General features: G+C 39.1%; 2 protein-coding genes and 1 long non-coding RNA gene across 13 annotated transcripts in view; 1 reads left to right on the forward strand and 2 right to left on the reverse strand.

Annotated features, from left to right (window-relative positions):
• Window positions 1-3,078, reverse strand: part of LOC118918877 (uncharacterized) — a 43,609-nt gene extending 40,531 nt beyond the window's left edge. Inside the window, exon 1 of the long non-coding RNA XR_008996544.1 lies at window positions 2,953-3,078. This is a non-coding gene — a long non-coding RNA (uncharacterized LOC118918877). The remainder of the gene's footprint in view (window positions 1-2,952) is intronic.
• The window catches only part of ACO1 (aconitase 1), a 55,045-nt gene extending 50,704 nt beyond the window's left edge, over window positions 1-4,341 (forward strand). For all 8 annotated transcript variants that reach the window (XM_036898165.2, XM_036898168.2, XM_036898171.2 and 5 more), the window contains one exon: window positions 813-4,341. In XM_036898165.2, the coding sequence (XP_036754060.2) occupies window positions 813-926 (114 nt within the window). In that variant the 3' untranslated portion in view covers window positions 927-4,341. The remainder of the gene's footprint in view (window positions 1-812) is intronic.
• A 3,121-nt stretch (window positions 4,342-7,462) lies between these two features.
• Window positions 7,463-15,294, reverse strand: part of RIGI (RNA sensor RIG-I) — a 57,834-nt gene continuing 50,002 nt past the window's right edge. For 3 of the 4 annotated variants that reach the window (XM_036898162.2, XM_036898160.2, XM_036898163.2), the window contains exons 16-18: window positions 14,395-14,546; window positions 9,583-9,726; window positions 7,463-7,992 (exon numbers count right to left, since the gene is read on the reverse strand). In XM_036898162.2, the coding sequence (XP_036754057.2) occupies window positions 7,696-7,992; window positions 9,583-9,726; window positions 14,395-14,546 (593 nt within the window). In that variant the 3' untranslated portion in view covers window positions 7,463-7,695. The remainder of the gene's footprint in view (window positions 7,993-9,582; window positions 9,727-14,394; window positions 14,547-15,294) is intronic. The other variant, XM_036898161.2, reaches the window with a different exon arrangement.

A 15,294-nucleotide genomic window follows, 5' to 3' on the forward strand; every position in this document is an offset into this window, starting at 1 on the left:
GAAAAAAAAAAATTACTAGGTAGAACTACATTAAACTTAGGAGTTTAGCACATTTTCTCCCTGCCTTCACAACATAGTAAGGATGATGCCAGTTGATATAATTTATTTCTGTTTTCATAGAGTTAATCATTACTTCCATTCTTACCTCCCAACTCCAACCACAGTCTCATATTCCTCCCAATCTCACTTAGGCCAGAGAACAGTGATGAAAGCTCAGGGATAGGACCTTTTCGTATTACCTAAAAAACACCTTTTTATTATAAAAATATTAATAAATACACTCACCCCATCCCTGAGCCGCGCTCCAGACCCCAGGTCTTCATTCGCCCAAAGGTAAAAATAACAGTTCCCTAGGTAAGACAAGGATGAAGTGCCCAGCACCAAGGTCCCAGGGTGAGCAGCTCAATCAGCTGCAGCAGGACAACCTTTATGTAACCTCTGCTGACCCAAGACATTTATCTCTGCAGGGAGCTCCCAGAGAGGGTTTAGAAAAGATCCGAAACATCACTAGTAGCTGCTGCCCTAAAAGGCTATTTCTAGTTCTCAGGTGTCTCCCACCTCCATCATTTATACTCTGAAGCACTTTACTGTGCAGGTTAATCTGCTGTGGATCTTGTTAAATCGGCTTCTGATTCCGTAGCTCCAGGCTGGGGCAAGAGATTGAGCACATTCCCAGGAGCAGCTGGCACTGCTGGTGGGCAGACCATGCTTTGAGGGGCAGACCTGAGGTCAAGCTGGGCAGGAGCTCCTCCTGAGAGAGCTGCCTCAGATCCTCCCCCAGTGATTTGTGTTCTGCTTCTCTGTCATTGCAGCTGGATACTGGAAAGACCTTCCAGGCTGTCATGAGGTTTGACACTGATGTGGAGCTTGCGTATTTCCACAACGGGGGCATCCTCAACTACATGATCCGCAAGATGGCCAAGTAGGCCCTCATTTTTTAGGAGACCTGCACTTTGAGGTGCACTGGGGAGGAAGCACAGGGCCACCAGCGAGCTGGGCCTCTGGTGCAGATGTGTCCTCCCATTGCCTCCAAGCAGGGGCGCTGCCTTGCAGATGGAGTGTGTGAGCACTGGAGTTGAGGTGCCATGCCTCCAGACAGAAAATCAGCAGTTTCTACATTCTCTATTTTTGTTAGTCTTTCTTTTTCTAGAATTTGGAAGCCAAAATGGTGGAATGTCAGTAGTGCCACAAAGTGAGAACTGAGCTCATCTTTAAAGTTACTGATCACAGAATGTTGATTTTTCACTCTTGGCCTCTAAATGTTCAGCCGAACACAAATAAGTTTTCTTAAAAGGTGTCTCCCATCCACTTTTTGTTTCTCTGTTATCGTCAGCTCAGTGAAACCTTTCCCTTGAGGGTCAAAGCCTTTGCATATTATACCAGTGTTAATAGACACGGGTAGATAAAAGCTTTTCACATTTCAAATCGTAGTGGTGATTGTGATTCTCCCCCCTCCTTCCTTTTCCTTCAGAATGAATGATCCATACAATTGGTGGACAGGTCAAACACTGAAATTTTTTGATTATGTAACTTTTGATGGATCAACACTAAAGAAATGTTACGTGTTCTTTCACTATCTTCAGAAATTTTCCCCAGAAAAAATTTTCATTTGTCAAAAGAGAACTTTGGAGGTGGTTTTGGAGAAAGACAGAACACTTCTAATTTTAGTAAGCTTAAATCTGTTTTCAAGGAAAACTTCTTGACTTGGGAATTGAATTCTGCTGTGTGTGAGGCTATAGTTTTGAGATATTTAAAGCAGAGCAAATCTCAGACTGTACCATCCTGAAGCCTGGATGACCTTCAAGTTCTCCTGTTTTTATAACCTTATCTGTATTACTCTGGTGATATGGAAGAGCTGAGGAACCCATATGTTTCCTGCCCTGTTTGGGAACAGACATAAAGGTAGCAGAAGCAATAATCTAAGTATGGTGAGCAGATCACAGTTTTTTGATTTTCATGTCCTATTATTTATCTGCTCATTTTAATCACTAAAGTCATTTCAGGGCACATGTCTTAATCTGCTCTGGTTGTTATAACAAAATATCATAGACTGGGGGCTCAGACATCAAAACTTTATCCTGTCATAGTTCTGGAGGCTAGAATTCCAAGATCAAGGTTTCAGCCAATTCATTTTCTGGTGAGAGCTCTCTTCCTGGTTTGTAAATAGATGGCTACATTCTTGCTGTGACACATGGCGTTTCCTAGTGCATGAGCACAGAAAGAACTAGCTCTTTGGTGTCTCTTCATATAGGGGCATTAATCTTATCATATCAGGGCCCCAACCTTGTGACCTCATTTAAGGTTAATTACTTTCTTAGAGGTCCCATCTCCAAAGAGGCAACAGAGATGTTAGGGTTGGTATCAACATATAAATTTGGGGGGTGGGGACACAAATAAACATTCAGTCCATTACAGGGAACCTTAAAGCTTACAATCTCCTTGTAGTGAATTCTAAATCTCAAGTTTAGCAGTCAGGGGATGTGGCCCGGTTATCAGAACACCTAGAATTGAGTCCTGTCTCTGATTCTTCCCAGAAAAAGAGACAAGACTGGTTATTGAGCAACCCTGCCTCTGAGGTTCTGGGATGTAGCTTGCGTTCACAAATAAAAACTACAAACAGAACCCTGTTGTACAAAAAAATTTAAAAAAAAAACACTTGACACCCTCAAATCCAGATCAGTCCTAACTTACGTAATAACACTTAATAACACTTGAGCTGAGAAAATAGACTGTCAGCCCAATTACTGACCATCTGGGGAGCTGTCTAGTCCCTGCTTTCAGTGGCTTGGGGAGACAGATTCTTCTGGCTGTGACTTCTGGAATGAGGTTCCTTCACATATGGACTGCCCTCCTCTCCCAACAAATAAACCCTCTATCCTGTTCATTAATGAAGTGTCTTGGCCAGTGTCACATCCTTGTCCACAACAAGGCTGAACAAATACACCCTTTTACCTGGTTTCTTAAGAAGGCATGTCCTCATATTGTCAAAATTGAAAGTATGTTACTCCTGCTGGTCCCATTCCTCCTTCCTCTCTATAGGATTACATCTTTGTTCTTAGAGTTTCCTAAGTCCATTACCGCCTGGTCCTGTCTAGGGAAACAGACATTAGTTGGTGTGTACAGTGTTAACCAACAAACTTATTTAATGCAGCAAATAAGCATGTGTGTCTTTGGTTATGGGGCAGCCTTCATGTAGGTTGGCAGAGTAAGCTAGGGGAAAGATAAATGAGTCATGACTCTTAGTTATGGTGTTAAAAGCATAACCCAAACTGGCTTAAGCAAAAAATAGTAAAATAGCCTCAAAGAACTAGAACAATAGTGGTGGCCATGGCCACATCTAGACACTCAAATTCAGGTTCCCTCCCTGTCATTTCCCCTCTAATCTTGCCTCCCATTTACAATGGCCTCATTTCTTCTGGGCCACTTCATGTGCTAGGGGCTCTGACCACCTGCAGCTCTGGGCCAAGTTAACTTGTCACCTTAGAGATCTGTCTCCCAGTTTTCCCTAGGCGAAAGAATACTGGGGGTTTCCTAGTCACCTAAGTGAAGAGACTTATTTTTGGCACAGTTTCTCTTTCAGGGTTGTGTTAGGACAGTCTCCTGCAGGGTTATGTAGGCGCAACAGAGTTACTTCTGAAGAAAGTAAGGTTCTACTGGCTGCCTTCTTAGGAAGTCATTAAATGTCATGACAACCATTTAATACCCGAGTCATTTTTGTCCACCAGGACAAGCCTAATTATGAATGAAGATTATGTAATTATAGCTGGTCATTTTTTAACAGTTTTAACAATTTGTAATTCAAGAACTGAGGCCTACACACATTAAATACAGATTTGTTGAGTGAAATTCATAGTTTTGCTACATAGTATAATAAAACAGTTACTGGTATGATCCTGAAATTAATTCTACCATTTGATTCTGGTCCTATAGTCAGCATCAGGGCTGTATACCTGCTACTGTGCTTCTGAAGGATGTTAACTACACCCCATGTAATAAAAGGGTTCCATGGCCAGTGTATTTAGAAAACACTGGGTTAAATGGGTCTTAACTGCTGCAGAACCAACAGTGATGCATAATGACAGCGTGTCCTGTAAACCAGTTGTTGGAGGGGAAGGGTGGCAGCATATGGTACAGAAACCTATCTGACCTCAGAATATTTTCTTCAGAGCATCTCAGCAATTGAGTTCTACAGAACATGCTTGAGGGAACACTGACCAGATGGTTAACTTGTTTTTTAAATTCCAGTCATTATATCATTTTTAAGGACAGTTTACTGCCCTTGTTACACAATCTGGCATTTGAATAAAGATGACTTCATTTCAGGTGAAAACCACATCAGAACTGCCAGGGTCCTGTCATCACACAGTGGTTTTTTGTTTGTTTTTTGTTTTTTATTTATTTATTTATTGTATCATTAATCTACAATTACATGAGGAACATTATGTTTACTAGACTCCCCCCTTCACCAAGTCCCCCCCACACACAGTGGGTTTTATCTAAACCACCTGAGTGACTTCAGAAAATACACATGGCCAAACGCTCTGGCAGTTCTAATGGGGGCTGGGTATGTGCCCAGAGAATGACTCCCCAGTTGGTTCTGAAATGCAGCCTTTGATCTAGAAATCCAGTGATCAGAATTTGGGCATCAGCAAAAGTTTGCAATTATTAAAACCCTACCTACAGATTTCTTTCAATAAATAGTAACCAAGTGCTTACTTCTTCCAGGCTCTGTTCCTGGCAATGGTTTGCCATTATGCAAAAGTCAAACAAGAAAATCCAGTTTTTGTTTTCTCACCTCTAGTCGGCCGACTTCTTTGGCTTTAGAGAGGACTATTCACCTTCATCCAAAATGAACTCTTTAGACAGTAGAACCTTAAAAATAAACCCAGCAAAAATGGGTTTATTCGGAAAGAACAGGAAACTACAATTCAAGGTAAGCAAGCTATGGCAAAACCAGTTAAGTCCGGAAGAGAGGAGTACTCTTCTGTAGAGGAAAGGCTGGAGCTGGGAGGGCTGTTACAAAAAGTCCATTGGTGTAAACTGGGAGTTCGAAGCTAGTGGCTTCTCATTGGCTGAATTGTGACAGCCTTTCATTGGCTAGGCTGTTGCCAGGAGAAGGAAAACTTCTTTCCTCTTACCTGGGTAGTAAAGTGAGAGCTAATGCAGTATCACCTTGCAATATAGGTCTTCTGGTTGGGTTTGCAATTGATGACAGGTGGTCGGGCATGAGCGCTCCCCCTGCTGGCCTCCCAACTCCTTTTTAGTGAGGTTTCCCTTTATAAATTTCACACTTCTCAAATAAAAGGTTACACTTGTGAGACTGTGATTTACAATAAGAAAAATATTTGGTCTTCCACTTCTGTCACAGAGCTTCTAAAACTTGGTATTTCCTAAGTGATGAGAGGAACAAAATTATCTCGGTATGGTATTGAGGTGACCTTTGAACCATACCTAAGGGTGGGGGCCGGTTGCCAAGACAACCAGTCATTGATTACAGGATTGGGACTTTCAATTCCACCCCCACCCCGACCTCTGGCAATGGGAGAGGAGCTAGAGGCTGAATCAATCATTGACGGCCAACAATTTAATCAATCATGTCTGTAATGAAACCTCATGTCTGTAATGAAATCAATCATGTCTGTAATAAAAACCCAAAGGACAGGGTTTGGAGAACTTCAGGTTGGTGAACATGTGGAGATACAGAGAGCATGGAAACTCTGTGCCCTATCTCCATACCTTAACCTATGCATCTTTCACATCTGGTTGTTCCTGAGTTATACATACCCTTTTATAATAAACTGGTGATCTAGTAAGTAAAATACCCCTTTGAGTTCTGTGAGCTGCTCTAGCAAATAACAAAGAGAATGTCATTGGAACTTCCAATCTATAACCAGTCTGTGAGAAGCACAAATGACAACCTAGATTTGCCACTGGCATCTGAAGTGGGAGGGGGAGAGGCAATCTCCTAGGAGACTTAACCTGTGGGATCTGACGCTATCTCCAGGTAGTCAGAAATGAGTTGAATTGGAAGATACCCAACTGGTGTCAGAAAATTGCTTGGTGGTATGGAAAAGCACTCCATTTTGGGTTACCAGGACCTTAATATTCTAATAAAATATAAATGGAAAATGAATAAAAATCAAGCAATTTGCCTTAAATAATCCATTTTACTGTCTCACTAAGAGTAAAATTATCAAGCAACTACTATCTATATATCATGTACTTTTTTTCCACATATTTATTTCAGTTCAAAACTCTCCACTAACCCTTAAGATACATTTTATCCTTGTGTTGCAGATGAAAGCCAAAGAGAGGTTATGTAACTGGCAAGTTCTCTGACTCTCAGCCAGCACAGCTGCTCAAATAGAGGGTCCAACCGACCTCCAGGGCTGATTTGGGTAGTCTGGGTGGTCTCCTGGACACCAAACAGCCTTAAGACGTAAACGGATGCTACTTGAAAAGGGTTGTGTCATCACATGTTGAACATATTATTAATATTTTATGATGTTTGGAGGTTTGCTTAAGCCATTGATGGTTCTGGTGAATCACAAAAAACTAATCTGAATCTGTTGGAGGAAGGTGTTTACATTACTAGAGCGCCTACACTGACCTGTAGTACTTTGACCTGCACGGAAACAGCAAAATTCAGGCAATTACCTCCATGTCTGGAAAACCCCAAACTAAGCTCTGAAAGTGTCAGCAAATCTACTTAAATGACACAGGAAAGCCATTTGGATAAATATTCTAACTTTTTAAATAGAGCAGCTAAATTTCCTCATCAGTATCATTTAAGGGAAATTAACTGCGAACAAGAGTCCAAGTATTGACCATCAACTATTGCTAGAAAATGGCTTTCCTATTCAAAAGGGAAAATTGCACACGTTAAGAAAAATTAATAGACAAAGACATGCAATAAACTAAAAAAACTTACATGAACTCAAGAAGCACTGGATCATTTACATGCCCCCATTACTAAAAGTTGTCCACTACAGAATTTTAAGATTATATGCCACACATTGCTACACAAAGAACATGAGTATATGTAATGATTATACCTATATATCATATATTCATACATATTGATCCCTTGGAATTATCAACGTTTAAGGTACCAGCAAAGAGGAACCAATAGCAAGACTGGGATAGAGCTAAAAGAGATCAAATCCAAAGGGGAGTTCCAAGAAAGGAACACTAGACAGGGCCAAAAGCAGCAAAGAGGTCAAACAGAGAAAAGGACTAAGAAACTCCCAATGGATTTGGCAACCAGAGTCACTAGTGACCTTGATTAAAAACAATTCCAGTAGATTGTCAAGGGCAAAAGCCAGTTTACAGTAGGTTAAGGAAAGAAAGGGAAGTATGGAAAACCTTTCAACACTTCATTCACTCACTCATTCATTCCACTGTGTACTGAGAGGCTACTGGCTGTGCAGTGGCACTTGGTTCTGAAGGGAAGGACAGAAACAGAAGTTAAGGCTTTTTAATTTTTCCCAAGTACTTGGAGCTCTGTTGAAATCATTCAGTGCTGTGATTCACTCATTTGTGCTTTACATTTATAATATAGTACAAACTGTTGAAAACAATAAACAGACGGTGAAGTTAAGTAAAAATATTCAGTATGGTATTAGCCTTAGGTAAAGTATCTTCACAATGCTTCAAGCTCATCCATTCCCTATAGCGGATATTAAGGTCTTGAGGTCATTTGGACATTTCTGCAGGGCCAAATGGAATCTTCTCAAAATGAAAGTCTCTCCACTTTGCATACAGAGTCTGAGCACCAGTTGCAACATCTTCCACCACAAAACTTTCAATTTTTATAACTGGAATTTCAAATGCCTTGTACTTCATATAGATTCCCCAGTCTTGGTTGCAGTTCTGTCTGGCACAGAAGATCTTTGCTGTCTTCTCAAAATTCCCAAAGCTCTTTGGTTTGGGGTGTAATTTAGTTATACAGCATGTCCTAAAAGCATCTCCAACCACAGTGTAATGGCATTCCTACAGAGAAAGGGATCGAATAATACACAGAACAGAACAGCAGAACCAGTACATAATTGTGATCAAAAAAAGAAAACTCCACAATAATATGAGATGAAGAGCAGGTGGGATCCCACTTATTTTAAAGATGGGGTAAAAAGAAAATATGGGTCCACCTGCCTGACTCTCAGCTACGTGGGTTGGGGTGAGGATGGGGGTACAAGTGAAGTGATAGGGGACATCTCATGAAGAGGAAGACTAAGACGTTTCCAGGAAACCTAGCTTCCAAAAGTGGATACTTTATTAATTCAGAAACAAAGGGGTATTTGTCAAAGATCTGCAAAGCCTGAGTTTACCAGGGCCTTGATGGGCACAATCAAAAGGACACAGAAAAACAACTAAAGGTCAAGTGGATCTGAAGAGGCTTAAGGACTAAGTGTCCACAGGCCCACCTACAGTCAGCATTAGAGAAACCTGACAAAGGCCACACTGCACAGAAAAAGTGCAGATCCAACATACAAGCCCCCAGGAAAATGTGCAGTCTAAAAGGGCCACTCCACAAAATCACCCCAACTGGAGCTGAAAGGACCTTTGACAGCTAAAAAAGCAGACTTACAAAGCTACAGGACCCTGCCACTATCACCCCTGATATGCATCTTGCTCAAACAGTGGGACTGATTCCAGACTTCAGCATTCCGAAGACCAAACAGAACCCCAATAATCATCATCTGAACAAGTCCAGGTACCCCACTCTCCCCTCTATCTGCTTGTTAGAGTTACATACAATTTTGTCTTCAGAGATTTTCTAACCCTTTTTCTAAAAGTTTTAAGGAAAAAAATATATATGTATAGAAAGCTAACCTGCAGATGTTATGTTTTTAAAGTAAGTTCATATTTTGTTTTCATTATAAAAGTAATTCATACCAAAAACAAAATTTAGAAACCATATAGTAGTAGAAAGAGAAAAAAAAAACAGAATCCCACTATAAAATACTGATATATTTTAGTATATTTCCTCTAGTCATTTTTCTGTGCAAGTCAAGATTTTTTATTTTTTGTGGTTGGTAGTAGATGGTAATACTGCTATTATTTCACAGTGCTATAATCATAGCATATTTATCATTTTGTTTAATAAACTTTACTTTGGAATAACTTTAGTTTTACCGAAAAGTTGCAGAGATAGTCCAGAGTTACTGTATTCCCTTCAGCCAGCTTCTCTGAATGCTAAATACCATAGTGCATTTGTCAAAACTAAGAAATTAATAGTGGTGCATAACTATTAACTAAACTACTGATTTTACCACTTTTTCTAATAATATTGTTTATCTGTTCTCAGATCTAATCCAGGATATCATATTGCATTTAGCATAACATTTAATGGCTACATAATATTTAATTAAGTAGCTGTGCAGCAATTTTTAAAACTATTTCACTGTTATTGAACATCAAGGGTTTCTTTTTAACTTCCTGGCCTTTTTAAAACACATGGACCATGGTCATGATAACAAGAGAAATAATAGTATTCTTACTATAAACTGTTTCACAATAAATAGTAAATTTTAATTAGTGCTAAAAAATGACCCTGTGCTCTTTGTTAAAAAGGCTGCTTACCTCCACCACTCTTATATCAGCTGTATAACATGCAAAAGCTTTGCACTTTTTGCAGAGCAGTTTTTTATTTTTCTTATCAGGTACAGGTTTTACCTTTTCTTGACTATCCCTGATGAATTTTTCATGACTCTGTATCTTGCAAACCTACATACAAAAAAAAACCCAACCTCATAAATTTGTAATTTAAGTATAAGAGATATATACATAGCCCCATACATACATACATGTATATATAATCGATCATTCATATGTAACATCCATGAACATACAGTACTTTGCCTTGTTTATAAAAACCCCACAGATAATTTTATTGGTTCTCCTCTTTTGTTAGCATTTAACTTGGCCTCCATTCAGTTTTTTAATTTCTTCATCAAAGGTTCCATATAAGCACTAAAGATGTCCATAAAATAGTCATTTGAATCATACTTTCTACATTAGTAGTTGATAAAGCTTTAAAAATCCTTTACAAATTGACTGTTTCAGGCATAATTACACCCAATTCCAGGGCATAAACCTATTGGATGGAACAGCAGGCAGAAGAGCCCCCCCACCTAAAATCTTTTTTCTCTCTCCCCTTGTAACCACAGAAAATATTGTTGAATTATAGTAAAGTTAAATGTATGTATAGTAAGACTGCATTCTATTTCAAAATTTAGGCCTTGGCTAACTACAACTAAGAACCCTGAGCATTATATATAAAATAAACATACAAGGATTCTTCAGGGTGAAGAGCAGAAGGCAGACCAGCTAGGACCCTCAGTACACTAGGAGCAACATGGTGATGAGTCCCTGGGTTTTCTTTTCACCTCATATATCCCAGACTTGAAGCTGAAGAAGCTGGCAACCACAAATGCCCATGGACACATATTTTTTTCAAGTATCAACAAAAGCCTACTCTTTCTAGTCAATGGGTCAAGAAAGGGGCAGCTTAGCAGAACAGAAAACTGTTTAGACAATAACTTCTATTCCTGCCAATCACTACAGAAATAAAAAACAAACCTGTGGCTCAACTGCCACCCACGCCAGCAAAGGCTGAGTGATGACTCTATGGCAGGGCTGTAATGGAGCACCCAGCACTCCCACCTGCTGGTCAGAGAAGACCAAGTAGAAAGCCGGGGCTTTCAGCCCTGCCACATGGTGGCTCCACATACCTGTGGTGTCAGTGGAGATCTGGTGGTGCACCAGAGCTTCCACCCTGACCAGCAGTAATGAGGAACCTCCCCTTTTTGCTATCAATAGAAGCTGAGTGGTGAACCCAGACTTCTATCTCCACCTGGCAGTAATGAGATAATGTCCCCACCTCCTCTGCCAGAACAGAGTCAGAAAAAACACAGAAGGTTAAATCTGATCCTGAGTTTCATAACATAGTATGACAATGTCCAGGTTTTAGTAAATAAATGATTTTTCATAACAAAAAACAGAAATATCTAAAATTGAATGAAAAAAAGACAATCAATTGATGCCAACACTGAGATGACAGAGATGAAAATTTTCAAAGTAGCTATAATAAAAATGCTTCAATGAGTAATCACAAACACTTCTGAAACATGAACAAATATAAAGGCTTAACAAAGAAATGGAAGATATCAAGAAGAGCCAAATGGGAATTTCAGAACTGAAAAATACAATAAACAAAATTAAAAGCTCAGTGGATGGGCTCAAACAGCAGAATGGAGGGGACAAAGGAAAGATCAGTGACCTGGAAAATAAAAATATATAAATTACCCAAATACACAGACAAACAAAAATAGAAATAGACTTTAAAAAAGTGAACAGAGCCTCAGGGACCTTTAGGTCTATTAAAAAAGATCTAATATTTATGTCACTGGGGTTTTAGAAAAAGAAAGAGAGCAGAGCTTAAAAAGTACTGGAAGAAATAATGGCTGAGCATTCCCAAATTTAACATAATGTAACATAAACTTCCAGATTCAAGAAGCTGAACAAATACCAAACAGGAAAACCTAAAATAATCCACACCAAGACACATTACAATTAAGCTTCTGAAAACAAAGACATAGAAAAAAAATCTTGAAAGCAGCCAGAAAAAAAAGGACACCTTACCTATATGGGAAAAACTATCTGAATGACAGCAGATTTCTCAGCAGAGACTATGGAGGCCAAAAGGAAGTGACACAATATTTTTCAAATACTGAAAGATAACTGTCAACTCAGACTCTTATACCCAGCAATATCCTTCAAAAATAAAGGAGAAATCAAGACATTCTAAGGTGAAGGAAAACTAAGAGAATTTACTCAACAACAGACCCTAAAAGAATAGCCAAAGGAAGTTCTCTAAGTTAATGATAAAACAAGGAAACTTGAAACATCATGCAGGAAGAAAGAACATGGTGATTTCCACAATGTCAACTGTAGAAGGATCTGCTCTGTCCCACCAGTTTGTGATGCTGCCTCTTTTTTATCAGTGTTTCAGGTAGAAACAGCCTAGGTGCAAATCCTCTTCCTACCACTTAGCAGCATGTGATTTGGGGCAAGTGCCTCAATTCCCTCAAATACAAGGTAGGAACAATAACAGCACCTAATTCATGGGTTGTTGGGAGGTAGCATGAGTTTATAACTGCTCAGGATCACCTGGCACAGGTTAAATACTCATTGATATTAGCTTTTCTCTGTTAGGCTGGTCTTAACCACCATAAAAATGTTAATGACAGTAGTTTGTACTTTAGTATTGGGTAGGGCAATTCCCATTCATTTATTATTTTTTCAGAGCTATCATAGCTATTTTCATCTATTTATTCTTATATATAAACTCTGGGGCCATTTTATCAAGTTAAATGCCATTTATACTTTGATTATGGGTTACGATTAACCTGTAAGTGAATTAGGGATTAACGCACATCTTTAAAATATTCAGCCATTCTATTCAAGAACATTACCATGTTCTTTTCTTTTGTCCTAATTTATCTTATATCCGTCAGTAAAATTTTTGTACTTCTCAGTAAAATATTTTGTATTTACTTACGCTTCAAACATTTCTGGTTAAGCCAGTAGATATTGAACAGATGGGCTCTGCCAGTTCCACTCCTAACTAGCTGTGTGATCTACAAGGCACTGATGCCTTCATGCCTCAATTTCCCTCCTACAAAATGACAAAACAAGAGACTCTACAGCATGGATTACTGTGAGGCCTGTTGATATAAATAAAGCATTTGCAGGGCTTAGTGGAGAGCCCATGTTCTGCATGTATGAGTTGCCACATGCAGTCACTGCTGTCATTGTTAATGGAAATCTCCCTCCCCTTGTCATCTGTAACACTGTTATGTGCACTGATCCCCTTATTTCATTTGGATAAATTTCCAGAAGTGAAAATCCTAGGTTACATGATAAACATTTCCCTATGAGCAATTCTAATTTCGTTTTCTCAGACATGGTTCTAATCACTACCTGAGGCAGGTTGGGGGCAAGGAGAATGTGATGGGAAACAGGGTAAAAATATAAACTTGCCTTTTAGGCATCAATTTTAAAAAAATTCACTTACATCTAATGATACTAAAATTTAATTACTAATAATCCCAAATATTTTAAATTTCCTATAGCCAACAGATATAAAACCTAGTAAGTTAAAACAAACTATTATTGATATACTTAAAGCTAAATAAAACTCAGTAAGAGGATAAAGAGGCTCAACCAAAGTTACAGACTAAATATACCACACACGGTGTCCCCTTCCACCTGTAGTTGAAGAGGCAGCCTAACTCCATGTACTGAGGTGGAAAAATCAAAACTATGAAACCCTGATTGTGTGTAGTTATAAGCATATCATGTTGGAAACTGAACTTCTTTACATCCACATCTTGTTCTTCACTCCAGGAGAAAGGTAAAAGGCTTTCCTTTTTTGGAAAAAATAGGGTTCCTCGCTTTTGTCTACTAAATTGTAAGGTTTGTCTTTGTGAAGTTAGAGTATGTCTCACACCTCTCTCCAACAACAACTCTCATTTCTTCAGCACTTATTTTACACCAGGCACTGTGCTAAACAATGTATACATCTCATTTTTATCTCCGAAACTGCCCTGTGAGTTAAATGCTGTTATTTTCCCAACTTTATGAATGAAGAGACTGGTGATTTAAAAGGCAGAGTAATTCCCTGAGGTCACACATCTTGTAAATGGCAGAACTGGGACTAGAACCACTGATTCTAATGCAGCTCTTCTCCAGCCCTACAGTGCTCAACACTTCCAGAGATTGTGAGATGAAAATCCGCAAAGGGTTTTAAAGAAAGTGTGGGTGTACACGCAGGCATGTGCGTGTGTGTGCATCTTGACTTTCCCCAATCTGGTTCCATGTTTCTGTGTTATTAAGGAAATTACAGTAAAATCAAGGTCACTATCAAGAAGCTGAGTTGAACAGGTATGCCACTCCAAAGTATATGTTATTATCCATACCTACAAACAGGCGTCCAACACCACCTACACAGTACACTGGGAGCTTTTCTCTGAGGACTCCAGACGTTAGAGAGAAAGGGACATCTGAGGAAAGATTAAGAAGGTCTATGTCTTGTAGTGTTAAGGTGTAGTCCTCAAGATGAACTGTCAACTTAAGGGTAATTTTGCTCAGTTTGCCTTTTAAATCCAAAAACATAATTTCAGGTATTAGCACTAATAAAATACGGTTTAATCTCACTGAGACTTAAAGCAAAATGAATCTGATGTCCACTGCAGGATAAAATTTTAAGCACTAACTTAAGTTTTAATGCAACACTTGGAGAAACACAATAAAAGGTACCAGCCATGCTCACATTCCCTGTTTATTACTTACGGTCATATCTGAAAGAGTAACACAGATCAAAAGCCTTACCTTTTCTTTAAATACCGCTTCATCCCATGACTGAAGGCTTAAAATAGAGTCATTCATCATTTTTTCTTTGCATATGTTTATTTTTTCTTTTTCAATTACATCAGCATTACTAGTCACAAGAAAGCACTTGCTACCTCTTGCTCTTCCTCTGCCTATCAGAAAATAAATATATTATTTGATGTCTTTGACTTAAAACTCTGAAAAATCTGAGAATACCCAATCCTGACCAAGGAAGCCACCTTTAAGGTCAATTAAACCAGAGTCTACCATGTCACTGGTCACACACTCAACTATGGCTCAGTAAAGGAGAAAATCCAGAATAAAAGACACACTCACAAATCAGACCAATTGGCAGAGGGATAGGGGTAGGGATATTCCTAAAATACAACTTTGGTTCACTGAATCCTGCTTTCTGGGAAATTGAGCTGTTAAGAGTATGGACTCAAATGAAGGTGTGCACCTGCACATTAAACAAGTGCCCATCTAGCCTGGCTTCCTCAGGGTCTCCATGGTGCAGCGTGATTGGGCAGCCACATTACAGAAACACTGCTTTAAAGACAGTCCAACATGAACCCTCAGGAACATGCTGAGGGCTCTAAGATCAATAATAAACAGACCCTCTCTCAAGAGCCTTCAGGAAATGGGATTGATATGTTCACAACCACCAAAATATAGGTGGAAATAGTAAGTGCTGTAAGAAAGATAGATATGAAGAGCCAAGGGCATTCCAAAGAGAGATTATTGCATCCGGGGGGGAATTAGGGACAGGTGATACGGAGGCAGGGGAAGAGGAAAAACAATCTTATCAGTAGTAGTACATGAACAATTCTTTCAACAAGGAAAAAAATGATAAAGTCAGGTTAGCTGAAATGGATAATAAATAAAGGGGAAGAATTGGAA

The sequence above is a fragment of the Manis pentadactyla genome, chromosome 3 (assembly GCF_030020395.1).
Source record: "Manis pentadactyla isolate mManPen7 chromosome 3, mManPen7.hap1, whole genome shotgun sequence".
NCBI lineage: Eukaryota > Metazoa > Chordata > Mammalia > Pholidota > Manidae > Manis > Manis pentadactyla.